Raw genomic sequence first — 13986 nt, forward strand, 5'->3', positions numbered from 1 at the left:
GGTGTTAGCTTTATTTTGATGTCAATTTCAGCATGGTATTTTGAGTAAAAAAAAAATCAAGAAAACCCATTGGGGTTTAACAGAGAGCAACATGGCAATATGTTCATGGGTTGACTGGGTTATTTTAGTGCTTTAGAATTAGATTTTTCTAAAACTTTCAATGTGTTAGTGCGTTTAGGGTAAGTGGAACTAATTAGTGCTGCCCACCACTGCTTGGGGGTAAAATCTGTGTTAACTACATGCAACATATCTGTTGAAGCTACTGGAGTAAACTCATAAAAAGTGCACCTTTTCATTTAGCCCAGGTTCACTTCTTTTACATGTTATATTTCAGACTTTGTGGGTGCCTTAAAACTAATGAAGAAAAACGAGTGCATATAACTGGTGCAGCTGTGCTCCTCCTCACATGCAGGCAAACACGTGCGCTGCTAATATGTTAATGACCCTGCAGAGACGTTTTTACCTGACTGTGTTGGGACTTGAGCACCGACGGCTCYGCAGACAGGTTTCAGGGATAAAGGCAGGAGGGGGCCCGGCCCGGTGCTGCTGCAGGTTGTCCGGTAGGGTGCCTGTCGAGCTGCAAAACACGCTGTTGATGTCAGGAGAGTGGAGGGAGAAAGAGAGAGGGGGTAAACGTGAGGAATGGCTGCAAACTGACGGCGCTCTCCCGCAACGAAACAAATCAAGACGCCGAATATCGCTAGCTCTTTTCAGCGAATGTTATTTTCTTAGTTCGTCTTATTTAATGGGACAACGAAGGCGCAAAAAAATGCCGCTCCTGTCGCTTTGTGGACTAATGCGATAAAAAAAAAAAACGGGGGCTGAGAAGAGCAATGTTTAGCGGTAAGGTAACGAGCCCGTCTTCGAAGGCGCTGTTTGCTTTTTAAGCTAGCAGTTTTTAATTTGTGCTCGGGCACGTGAACGCATGAAGTGTTTGTCAATTTACGGAAAAGCGTCGCTTCGGACGGCTTCACCTCTTCATGCCTCTCAACCGAAACGACCACATGAGAAGAAGTCGACGTCCGGAGTAGAATAAAACCCCACAAACAAAGGCCCCTCTTTTTTTCTTCTTCTTCCACCTGATTCGACGACGTGGAGACAGACAGAAAAAATGCGCGTGGATTTGTTTTGGATGTGTTTGTGGTGTTTTGTTCGTCCTGGTGTGTCCGGTCAAGGGCAGTCTGCGGCCGTGTGTTCGCCCTCATGCAGCTGCGATGAAGATGGGGGAGCAGACTGCTCCGGGAGAGGACTAACCACCGTCCCGACTGGGCTCGGTACTTTCACCTACTACCTGTAAGTAGAACCGAGAACACCCGCAGTGAAATCTGCAGTTTGTTGTCTTTAAAAAATGATAGACATCACCTATAGGTAAACTTTTCTTCAGCTCGCGCCAAAGAGCTGGCAGGTTTTTTGCTTCAGTGTCATAACTTTCAATATTTCTGCAAGTTCAGGATTGTTGCTGCACACTTATGTTGCCACTCTTCCACAATTATATTATTTAAACACAGCTAGCAAAAGAGAAACAGTTATGCATTAATCTCAGATAAACTTCAGGGTTTGTCAGTGTGCAGCTTTGTAGTGTTTTTCAAAATTTGACAGATGATGCAATCAGAAAGTACCTTGACCTTAGAACTGATCTGAATGGCCCTTTTTTTTTCTACAATTCAAACTATTCATCTGATCAACCTGGGGTTGCATTTCCTCTTGCGTCCACATCATAAGAGGTTGACTCCGGTTCTACAAACCTAAATTGTGTTAATAATATTATAATAATATTATCATATGTGTTCAGAGGAACCTAAAGCTGCTTAGAGAGGGTCTTTAAACATTTATCTTTAATGTGAATATCTTTAATTTTTTTTTCTGGATCCTGAGATACGTCTTGCCTTTGGTTGTGGTCACACAACCATACCAAAATACCCTGTTCCCTTAATGGCTGATGAAAATCTTGAAAGCACCTGTGACTCTAAGGTCAAACACAACATATTTCTTAAACAATTTTTATTTTGATTATGCTTGCATACTAAAAGCATGCAGAAGGACTTCAGACCAGTGTTTCCCAAAGTTGGGGTCGGGACCCAAAGTGGGGTCCTGAAACATCAAGGTGGGGTCCTGAAAAGATTTTCTGAATTAATTACATTTTTGCCGTAATTGTTACAAAGGAGTGAGGTTAGTATATTTAAAATGGATAAATGTAGTAWAAAAATATTGTTACTATGCCCATGTTTAGTTGACCTGATACAAATGTTTATCATCCAAAAATAGTTGGGGGCACAGGTCCCTGCTACTGTTATTTTGTGGGTCAAAAGCTGAAAAGGTTTGGAACCACTGCACGTTGGTTCCCAAAGTTGGGCTTGGGACCCAATTATGGGTCATGAAGCACCTTGGATAATCTCCAGAAATCAATTTAAAGGGTAATAAAATAATTGCTGATGTAATATTTTCCCTATAATTATTACAAAAACACAAAATAAGTATAAATAAGTATTTATATTTGTATACAAGCTGTTTAGATTGTCAAAAAGCCTGCGTTTTTAGGGTTATTAACGAAGTTTGTGTACTCAGACCAGTAATATTTGGGGTCACAAGATTTTTCAATGCAAATTTTGTGGGTCAGAAGATAAAAAAGTTTGGGAACCACTGCTTTAGACAATTCACTTTTCATAAGAAGTGCATTGTTTCAATGAGTTTTAAAGGCACCAACAAATCCATTCACCTCTGTAATTCAGTAAGCTACTTTTATGGTTTTATAAACACAAACATTCATGTGTTCAGAGTTGGAAGTCTGCTTCTTCCATTCACTTTGATAATGGATTTGATTAGTTTGCCTTTGCTTGAATTAATGGACTGTATCAGAAGTCACTGTTGCTAGTTACAAATAAGTGCGCCTTTTTAAAAGTACTTAGTACCTAATTTAAAAAAAATAACATTTTAATTCCAGCTTTGTCTATTGTTTAAAAATTGCAAAGGTTGCAAGCTGCACCAGCTGACCTTTTATGGTAATCATATTTAAATAAATCACCCAGAGAAGTGCAGTTTTGTTAACAAAAATTAAATGTTTGTGTTTTGAAAATACAACAATGGGAAACGATGAATTGTGGACAGGTAAAATAACTTTACACACTTAATGTTTCAAACYTTATCGGTGAGTAACGTAACAAGCATCAAGGTCACACATTGGGATAGATATGGGTGAGTCATTTATGTCTGAAACCCAGCAGTGCCTTGCTTTATGCACAGAAAATTTGTTAAATATGTGTTGTTACATTTCCTATCAAATCTATTTCAGCTACTGAAGGCAGGGCATCCACTGAATAAATCCCAGGTAGGGCTTCGTAGTGTTGCAGATACGGTTGATGATTGCCTCATGAAGGTAACTGTTGGTTTCACAATCTCTGGGTTAATCACAAACCAAAGTAACCACTCATGACCGCCCTAACGTAAAAAACAAATAAGAGAAATCATGACTTTATTGTTGCGGAAGGTGCACGTTCATTTCAAATGTGAGACTTGGTTAAGACCATCTGTATTAGACCTGCAGAGATTGTGAGTCTGTTCTTGTTTGTGGTGATATATGTGGTGGTTTGCAACATTAATAAAATAAAATAAAATGCACCCAAAGCCTCACTGCACTCAAACCAGCCTATGCCACTTGAAAGTTAACGGTGTCGAGCACATGTGAGGTAAACTAAACAGTAAAAGAGGGAAGTATCACACAAAGCCCAGTGCTTATAGCTAAAACTCTGCTTCACCGTTAATGCCCTCCAGTTTTCTCAGTTTGTAACTGCAGTTGGACTTTGCAGTCACAACATGAGATGTTTTTATTACCCCCTGCCGTCTGTTTGTATTTTAAAAAAAATCTTAGATCTACAACTGATTTTCTTTTTTCTGATTCAGCCCAACTCAAGATCGCTGCTAAAGCCAATAAAAGAAAGAAACTCAGAAATAGCTATAACTCTGTCAACTTTAAACAAAATGGGCCACAATTTGGTGTGGTGGTAGCTGAAAGTCATRCTTAGTAGGTATTCTGAGCATTTTGGAGTACAACTCTTTGTTAGCAAAATAGCTCGTTAACCACTACAAAGTTTTTAATGAAACCTTTAGGAAATACTTACTGGATGGTAGTGCTGGGAGGTATACTAGTTAATACTGAAAAACATTTTTATATTTTGTTATATTTTCTGATTATCAGCATACCGGATTAAATGGCCTGAATGATTGGAACGTTACGTCACACCCACCATTAAACAGCTTCACTGGGTCTCTTTACTGTATAGCACAACTGGATGCGCATGCAGGAAATGGAGCTGCAAGCAGTCTTCTTAATCACAAGCGACAGGTGGCAATTTCTCTGCTTACATTGGCTGACAAAAAAACTCCAGTTTTTGCTGAATGCAATGTGCACATCTTCAGTGACGTACAAAGATAGACTTCATGCACAAAGTAAATTTGCCTGATCATGATCTTTGCTCAACCCTCCTCATTCACGACTGTACCTGCTTACCCCCACTGCCAATGAGACGTAAACCCAGAATGTGCGACTAATGTCTGCATCCAGGGAAGGAAGAAAAGACGGGCAAAATGCAACACAGACAGAGGTACAGTAAAAGAAAAATGTCAAATAATTTCTGTGTTGCAGGAAGAGAGTAACTTCAGCTAACCACAGTTAGCTGGTCAATTAGCAGATTTTGTCCATTTTAACATCAGCTGAGCTGTGATGAAAATAAAAATACCATCAAACGCTGATACAGATCATCGTTAAGCATATTGTGATATAAAATTTTGATCCTACCGCCCAGCACTGCTGGATGGACTTCTGATTATTTGTTGAAGTTAAATCATTCCAATTTGGTTGACACAGCAGTAATTGTTAGCAAATACGAAATGGTTAAAGCTCTTTTTACCTAATTAATTTAGATAGTTTTACAGATAAAGCAAAAAAAAAAAAAGTGTCGTAGCAAAGAGTGATCCACAATCTGTAATCAAAAGTGGTTCCCAACCTATTTTCCTTGAAAGCCCCACTTTCTTACTTCCAAGCCAAGCTCACCCCTCCACCCACCCCCAAGAATAAAATGAATAGTTAAAACCTTTTATTTTGAAAAGGGAAAATAAGAACTGAGTAACTGAGTTATAAAGTTTTAAATATGCAAATGGACTTTATATTTTATATAATAATAAATTGATATTTTCACAACTAGTGGTGTCCCAATACAACTTTTTCACTTCCGATACGATACCGGTATTGAGAATTGGCCGATACCAATATTAACCCGATACCATATCAGTACGAATCACGCACTTTTGCCTATTTTGTAGTGTGAAATCTTAGAAAAGTCTTGATCAAGTCAAACAGTGAAAAAGAGTAGGTAAGAAAAATATTGACCCATTTATTTTCAACCAATGGATCACATACATTTTAAACTGAAGAACATTCTAAATTTTAATAAAATAAATTAGCATACCTGGAAAAATAAAACATAATAAAAACAAAATGTACATTTAAAGTGTAAAATAACAATTCAAAGTCACTCTGGTTATTTTTTACTGTCAGTCATCCTGGTGCTGCTTTACGTTGGGAAAAACTGAAGGTGGGGACAAAACAAAACCAAAATTATTGTCCAATGTCCAGCTGTTATCAAAGTTAAGAGTCCACAGCTCCAATTTTACTGACTGTGCCCAAAACGTGATCACTGCACTTAATCTTCACTAAAACAAAGTGTATAAACAGATTAAACATCACTCTAATATCAAGAGCAAAAAAATAAATAGTAAGAATTAGTCAGTTAATTCAATTTCTTACTGCTATATTTCTACTTTCTACAGTCCGAGCATCATGTGGTGATTAGCAGTTTTTAATCACTGCGCACTCGTATTCGAAAACAAAAGCTGCGCTCTCCTTTCTTCTGTCCATCAATCCCAGAGCTAAACCACAGGCAGCATTCTGCTGATGTCAAAACCGTAAGCGTGCTGTACTCGCTTATAGAACCACTGACCGGACCGGAGAGGAGGTTCTGAAACTGGGCCGAACCGCATAACTGCTGCCAGGTGGAGAGTAGAGTCTGGTTGTGTCTCCAGATTAAAACGTACACAGTTCTGTGCCCCCACGGAAAACTTGTGCGTGAAATTTTTGCACTTACCTTCAACTGTGTTTCTGATGAAAATAGAAAGTTCTGCCGACATCACTCCTACTTCTTGCTACTTTGTTAGCGCAGCATGTTGGGATCACGTGGGCTCTGCATGCTGGATCCAAGCGCTGCTGGATAGAAATGCTGGAGCGGAGTCAGTGGACTGCTGGATTGGACTGCTTATATCAGAGCGCTTATATGTGAAATTTTTTATGCAGGCCGATAAAATCCGATACTCGTTTTTTGGCTGATATCGGACCGATATTCGATATTCGGACCTGATACTGATAAGGTATCGGGTCAATATCGGTATCGGTAAATTCTCAAAGTTGCAATATCGGTATCGTATCGCAAGTGAAAACGTTGTATCGGGACACCACTACTTATTGTTAGATTTGTATTTAAACTTTTGACATTAATATTTGGAGTCAACTAAAATCTCTCGAGRCAGTGGAGACATCAAACTTTCTGAGTGTACATCTACAACTGATATTTCTGTTCAAGATGGCTGCCACATATAATCAAGTATGGGTAACACAAAAATTGCTTAAGTTGCAGTATGAGCTGAGCGTTATTTATAACATAAACTTTTTTGGTTTGAGCTAAATGGCTTCAATACTGTTATATTTCTAAAGTAAGGCAATCTTAGTCTAAAACTCTGGCATGAAGRGGGCGACATGCATTCCTTTAAGGAATTATAGACGTTTTAAATACAACAATAAATAGTCCTTACACTCTTTTAACTTATTTGTGTTTGCCAAAACATACTTTTCTGAGCATTCTGGGTTGTGCACTGTTTTGCTCATAAGGATCTAAATGCTTAGTGACAGCTTTAAGCACTAAACTGCCTAATGGGCTCACCTTAGTTTTTAAAGTATGCGAAAGGTTGTTTGTCCAACTCTCTGTCCTACGCTCGTTTGTTCTCTTGGTCTCTTGAACTTTAGTTGTCCTCTTCCACTCCCTCTGTCTTTTGTGTGTGGAGCAGCGGGGTTTGGGATTGTAATGGATTAGTGTGACATATTGCAGCTGCAAAGGCTCCCTCTCTCAGGGTAATGCACCCACAACAGTATGCTGATGACTTGAAGAAAGAACTCGCGTAGAAAAGTGTTTTGTCTTTACATTACTTGTTTGCAGTTGCCATGTGTTTCCAATCAGCGTGGTGGAACAGTGACGGGGGGAAAAAGTGTAAACTTTGTTGAAAACTCAGGAGAGTTTGAGCAACAGGAGGGAGGGTGCGTCCAATTAAATAATCAAACACAATAAGCAAAATTGTGGCTTCAGTGCTCAAAGGCATAGACATGCCTCAGTACAAGGGTAATTATTATTTTGCTGTAGAACTACTGTTGATAAAATAAATCATAAAGCAGTGTTTGTTATACCTGAAACCCACTGAGGCTTGAGTTTTGGCTTTTGTAGCAACAACCCAAGCAGATAACAAAAGAGGCCACTCAGCCTGTATTAAAGCAAACAATTCTTTTTAGAGAGTAATGTAGTTTACCTTTTTCTGACTTCAAATGTTTGGTACATTGCCTTGCACAGATATTTGTACACTCTGAGGGAGCATGAGGGTGTTATTACGGCTTATATCTTAGCCATGTTAGGTTCTTTCATAGCGTGAATGACTCTATATCTTGGAGAAAACTGAGGGGTGGTGTCGGGGGTTCTTGGTCCCAACTGGTGGAGCTTGCCGGCTTCGCCACTGGAGCCCTCAATTCATTTTAACTGAATGATACTGTTGTTCTTGGTCAGTAGAGGTGAAAGGAGCTACTCAGTAGTTCCCGCTGCAAAACAGGATGAGCTGTGGGTTGGAGAACGTTCCCTACCCCCCTCATCGCTTTTACTTTGCTGCTTTTTCCTTCAGCTTTAACACCTATTTCCAATCTTCAGTCAGACAGTTGTTGAGTTATTTTTTTCTATTTTGTTGTTGTTTCCAAAGTTCAGAAATGTTATGGATCTTGACTTGTCAGATTGTTTTATTGTTTTTATACTTTTAGTAGAAAAATTCAAAATCTTTACTGTTTGTGTAGGGTACTTATCATTTGAAAAGATCCAAAGCTTTTTGCACTTTTCAGATTGGAAGAACATTTTGGAGTTTAGCAGCTGTGAGCTGTGATGTGAGACAGTGGTATTAACCTGAAACTTTAAACTGCATGATGTTTTAAATTGTGTATTAATTGTCACCATATCACACAAGCAGCTGGCACTATTGCTTCTAAGTTCTCTACCCACCAGACTATCCTGTCATAACGCCTTTGTTTTTTTTAGGTACCAAAGTTTTGGAGCTGCTGTGTTCATGAGCTCCTTGAGTTGATGTTTCAAGAGGTTAGCTGACGGGTTAAGTGAAATACCAAAGTAACGTATTAACACAAYCACTTAAGTCATAGCAACAACAGTACACAGGACCTGCTGCTCTGAGAGGTAATAGTCCTAAAGCAATATTTCTTTTGATGTTACTTTGACGCTTATCCATCTCGGTATTACAGGTCCAATCAATCAGCTTCTAAACCTGATTTGGTTATAGAAATAGAAATAGCCTTTATTGTCCTGCAGCAGGGAAATATAGTATAAACATAGTGGTGATGAATAAATTATAAATATAGTGGTGACCAGATCATTAATCTCATTACTCTCTGGTCCTGTTCAGGTAATATTTATACACAGCTGTTCTTTTCATTTGCACAAAAACTCAGCTCATAACACCACAGTCTCAGATTGAGCTGCTCTTCACTGCGCGTTAGTATCTCACATCTCTGAAGCACCAGTTTGTTAAAAGTTTGGAGTAATTTGTATGTAACAAAATTATAGGCCATTATAGYCATGTTTTTTTTAAGTGTGTGAAGTACTTATGGGTACTTAAAAGCTTACATGAATATAATAAGTGACAATAATCAAAAGGTTTTTAAAATTATATTTTTTTGATGATAGGTTATTGTCACTTATTACATGAATGTAATAAGTGACAATAACCTATCATCAAAAAATATAATTTTAAAAACCTTTGATTTTAATCACTGCACAGATTTTAATTCATTTAGCTTTGGATAAATTAATATATTTAACATGAGACTTATTAAATTAACTCCATTAAGTAAATCATATTAAAAAGATATTTTATTCCCATCATGTTTGCTGACAGCTCAACGTCTTTTTATGGTGCTTTAAAACATTTTTAAGCTATTTTTGACTCGTACGTCATTAAACCTCTCTCGTTTATMTAGTTAATTCATCTCTTTCACTGAACTTGAAGAAAAAGCAGCAGCACACAGGTTTTAGATTTTATAACAGGAACACTGTGCAGGTGTGTTTTCATTTCCTTATTGGTGAAACCACTGGTGAAAAAAAAAACGTGAACTTGAGTTTTTAGAGGCCTCAAACTAAATATTTTCCTGGTCTTTTTTATTTTATTTTTTAAGAAACTAGCTCAGTTAAGAATAACTGTTTTAAAATACCAAATAAACAACTTTATGAAAATTGTTTTCATTTCTCATCACTCAGTGCATTTTTGTGTTTTTGTGCTGATCAATGCACAAGACAAGTTATATATATTTTTTCTACATAACTATATATTTTATGCTTTAACTGTAGAGCCGTATTTTTTTGTTTCGAGTGTCTTTTACCTCTCTGCTTCTTCTCTGTTAAAGTAAAACCAACCGGGCCACATGGAATAGGAATTTCCAGATACCTGTTTGTAGAAGCATTTAAGCCTGTCACCATTTATCACAGCTGCATTTTTAGTGTCCTCTTGAATCTGTCTTAGCGCGGACAGGCCAGGACCTTGATGAGTAAAGCAGCCAGGCACCGAGGGCGGGAGGAAGTGTGATAGAGTCATTCAGGCCTTCAGTTATTCCCCAGCCTGCAGGTGGTTTATTCCAGTCAACAGTTTGAGAAGACTTTAGTTAAATATGGAGTTAGACATGAATAAATCTGAACAGTGGCAGTAGAATGGCAGCAGAGGTTGCAGACCACCTTGAGAAATGTTATTTAGGGTTGGAAAAAAAATCATACTGAAAGGTCAGTGTTGATAGAAGTGTTGTTGTAGAGACATAGTCTATATGGTAATTGGATAACCAGGTAGGTGGAGATGGGACAGAGGTCGCTGGGATGATGATGGTTCTGTCAATGTGCACCTTTTTTAAGGTGTGTGTGTGTGTGTGTGTGTGTGTGTGTGCGTGCGTGCGTGCGCGTGCACGAGGGGGTCTGCAGAGGAAGGGCAATGTGATCCTTGTAGATTTCAGGGGGCCCACACACCAGGTCCAAGAGAGATCTGGTTGTGAAATTTAAGACGCCTGTTGGGGAGTAAAAAAGCAAGGATGGTGCTGGGGAGATTCTTTTTAATTTAATTTGTGTATTCTAGCTGGTTTCTTTCTGTCTCTTTTTTTCCCAGGCTTGATTTTTGTCATATATTTTGGATGCGGGATCTTAGAGCTCTTTTTTTTTTTTCTTTAGTAAATCCCTAATCAAGATTAAAGATTCAGGCCTGAGTTTACCCTCATTGTCCAAGTCTTTTCAGCAGGTCTCATAGCATCAATCATTGTTGTGGCACTCTTGCATTTCACCACCAGTTAAAAACACAACATACGTGTTTTTAAATGATCATTCTAAAAACTTCAAACACATATTAACATTAGGTTTGTTGGGGAAGCAAACCCAAGTAGTGTGTGCATATTTGTCAAGCTGCTACACGTTTTATCTTAACTTGTTGATTTGAAAAATGAAGATCCCTTGGGCTAAATTGGAAAGGTTTTRTTTCATGGTATTCTTTTTCTTGAGTTTAGTACTGCAGATACCAAAACATATAGCAAGATATTAAGGATGGATTAACGGAGAGCACATGTTTTTGTAAAAGAACTTTATGTAAATTATATAAATCGTTTTATAAAATTGCTTTGCATGCTTTCCCTTTTCCATGTAAGCACTTTACAATTTAGAATAAAATAGAAAACATATGTTGAAGTAAACTTCTACAACAGTTTATTGAACCGATATAAATGGCAACATGATAAAATGATTAAAACTTCCACTACTGAGTTTTTCTATGTTTGGTTGGTGCCAGTCAGTTAGAAATCAAGACAAGTATTGGCCAATATACAACTGTTTTTTTTCCCCTGTGTGGTAATTGTATACACAAGCATGGCTGATAACCGAGTATTTAAAAAAATAGCAAATATTGACCAGTTAGTTGACCTACCTTGACTTTGAGTTAGAGGTCGGTTGATATGACTTTTTCTGCTGCTGATACTGATCTTTAGAAATCAATCAAGTATTTTTCATTTAAAAACATATGACTAAAACTGCTTAATATAAATAAATATACTACTGAGTATGCTCAGGTATGGGTGATTACCAGTTTATTAAAAGTGGTCCATATCGGACAAATTAAAATAGTTGACCCAACAATCTGTCTCTACTTTTGAATCATGGACAAGTGAAATGATTAAGGAACTGGAAAATCTAAAGGTGAAAGCACTATAGACCTCAGTAGGCCTGTCACAATAACAATAAATCGATTAATCGTATGATAAACTGAGGAAGATAAATTAAATGAAGACCATCATTTTCATTTGCCTTCTTTTTTTGTCTTCTTTGTGTTTCTCTGCCTGCCTTTTTTAACTTCTTGGCATAGAGAGGAGTGAACTCAGGTGCACTGCAAAAAATGTCCACCTAACCAAGTTTTAAAATCTTATATCAGCCAAAAAGTCTTTTTTGATCTTGTTTTGAGACTGATTTACTAAACAAGAACTGATTGTGTAAGAGTAATAATCTTGTTTTCTGAATGTGTAAGATTGTCTTGTTAGCCTGAAAATTTGGCTCAAATTAAGTCAAACATTTCTGCCAATGGGGTAAGAAAATTTTACTTGGTAAGGTTCTTGAAATACTTGGTTTGACTCAATTTTTTTCTTATTTCAAGAAGCTTACAAAGTAAAATTTTCTTACTCCATTGGCAGAAATTTTTGACTGAATTTGAGTCAAATTTTCAGGCTAACAAGACAAATAATCTTACACATTCTGAAAACAAGATTATTATTCTTACACAATCAGTTCTTGTTTAGTAAATCAGTCTCAAAACACGATCAAAAAGACTTTGGTTGGATATAAGATTTAAAAACTTGGTAAGACGGACAGTTGCAGGTATTTGCCAGGTGCATGGTCTCCTAACCTTTTGTAGCATGAAAGCCTGTGAACAGGCATTTAGCCAGAGGAGCGTCTTCAGTTTTCTGATGCCTTCATACAGGTTACGACCCCTTGGGATTGCCGATAGTTGTTTTTGCTATTTACACTATGTAAATTTTAATGTAAACTTCCGTAAACAGTAATTGTTATACCATTTATATTAGTTTAAATTGGTCTACAAGAATATTATCATTTATCGCAATAATTTCTGAGACAATTTATTACCCAGTAAAATTTGTTATCGTGACAGGCCGAGACGTCAGACACTTAACTGTTGTTTTTTTCCCCCCCTCTTCCACAGTGACCTGAGTATGAACAACATCACGGAGCTTCCAGCATACGTATTCAAGAATTTTCCTTATCTGGAGGAACTGTGAGTACATGCCCCCTTCTCTCTCTCGTGTAAAGGATGTATTTACTCTGTGAGGGCTGTTCTTTATGAAGCACACCTGGCTGTTTTGAGTTTGTACAGCCAGACTCACGGTATATGTGCACAACCAGTCCTCCTCAGGTGTGGAAAACAAGCATGAAGTAACAAATCACTCAACATCCAAGAACTTGAAATGAACGGCTGTAAAAGATGCCAGGAAGCTCAATTAAAACGAGGCCGGTTCGACAGCTTGGGTGGATTTTAGCTTTTAGGGGATTATGAGGGTAGAACCAGCATATTTACAGTCTGTGTTGAATGGGCGTAATCTCAGTGGGTGTCATTTCTTTGCTCTTTTAAATATGCCGCTGTCTGGCCTGGTTCTGCTGTGAGGCAAAGATAAAAATCAGTCTACCTGATATCAGGTAACATGCGGCGCTGGGAGAGCAAAATGACCATTGAGTTGAAATTCTCGAGCAGTTCCTGTTCCACTCGGCCTTTTGTCATGGTTTTTCTTTTTTGTTTTCAGCTCTTTTGCATCTGTCAGTCACCAGAGTCCTAACCTTTTTTCTTTTCCTCACACCGCTCCAATCTGCTTTGTTGAAAGGCAATTTAGTTTTCATCGCATTGTGGGCAGGAATGCAAAGCAGGAAGGAAGATGGCAAAACAATGGTTTCCAGAGCAACAAGCATAGAAACTCAAGCATAATATCACTTCTGTCTTTTCTTAATCCCATGAAATTGATGGAGTGTTATTAAGATGTCTGTATTTTTATTTATTTTTTTAATTTTAAGATATTTTGATTGACCTATACCTTTTGTAGCTAATTTGTGTGTTTGATGGACGTTTTATGTATTTGTTTGTTTGTTTATTTATTTATTTATTTATTTATTATTATTATTGAGAACTAAGCCAAGTACCATGAGCTCAATGTTGTCAAGATCGAGAAATGACAAATGAAAGGTTACCTGTTTTTAAAAAATAAGTTTCTGTGTGGAGGCCTTAGTATTTCTGCAGATGGTTTTGTGATATTTCAAACTAACAAGCATATACAGTAGATAGAGGATAAAAATAAAATACTGGTTAGACAGGCAGCAGATCTTCCCTTGCAGCCCAGAGTTGATTTAATTCAATTATTCTACATTTACAAGTAATCTCACTGTGGCACAATTATGTTTTAAGTGATCATGCAGAATATAAATGCTGTTACAAATGCAATAGTCAGCCCAATGCATACTAAATAAAAGCACTAGATTAAAAACTAAATAATGAAAAAGTGGAAATATAATATTAGAAGGAACAACCCTCCAATGATGCTTTTTT

At 37.5% G+C, this 13986-nt stretch overlaps 1 protein-coding gene across 1 annotated transcript in view; it reads left to right on the plus strand.

Moving 5' to 3' along the window:
• Positions 1-514: 514 nt before the first annotated feature.
• Positions 515-13986, plus strand: part of lgr4 (leucine-rich repeat containing G protein-coupled receptor 4) — a 32392-nt gene continuing 18920 nt past the window's right edge. The window contains exons 1-2 of the mRNA XM_014026067.1: positions 515-1293; positions 12598-12669. Of these exons, the coding sequence (XP_013881521.1) occupies positions 1112-1293; positions 12598-12669 (254 nt within the window). The 5' untranslated portion in view covers positions 515-1111. The remainder of the gene's footprint in view (positions 1294-12597; positions 12670-13986) is intronic.

The sequence above is a fragment of the Austrofundulus limnaeus genome, unplaced genomic scaffold, assembly GCF_001266775.1.
Source record: "Austrofundulus limnaeus strain Quisiro unplaced genomic scaffold, Austrofundulus_limnaeus-1.0 Scaffold5, whole genome shotgun sequence".
In the NCBI taxonomy this organism is placed as follows: Eukaryota; Metazoa; Chordata; class Actinopteri; order Cyprinodontiformes; family Rivulidae; genus Austrofundulus; species Austrofundulus limnaeus.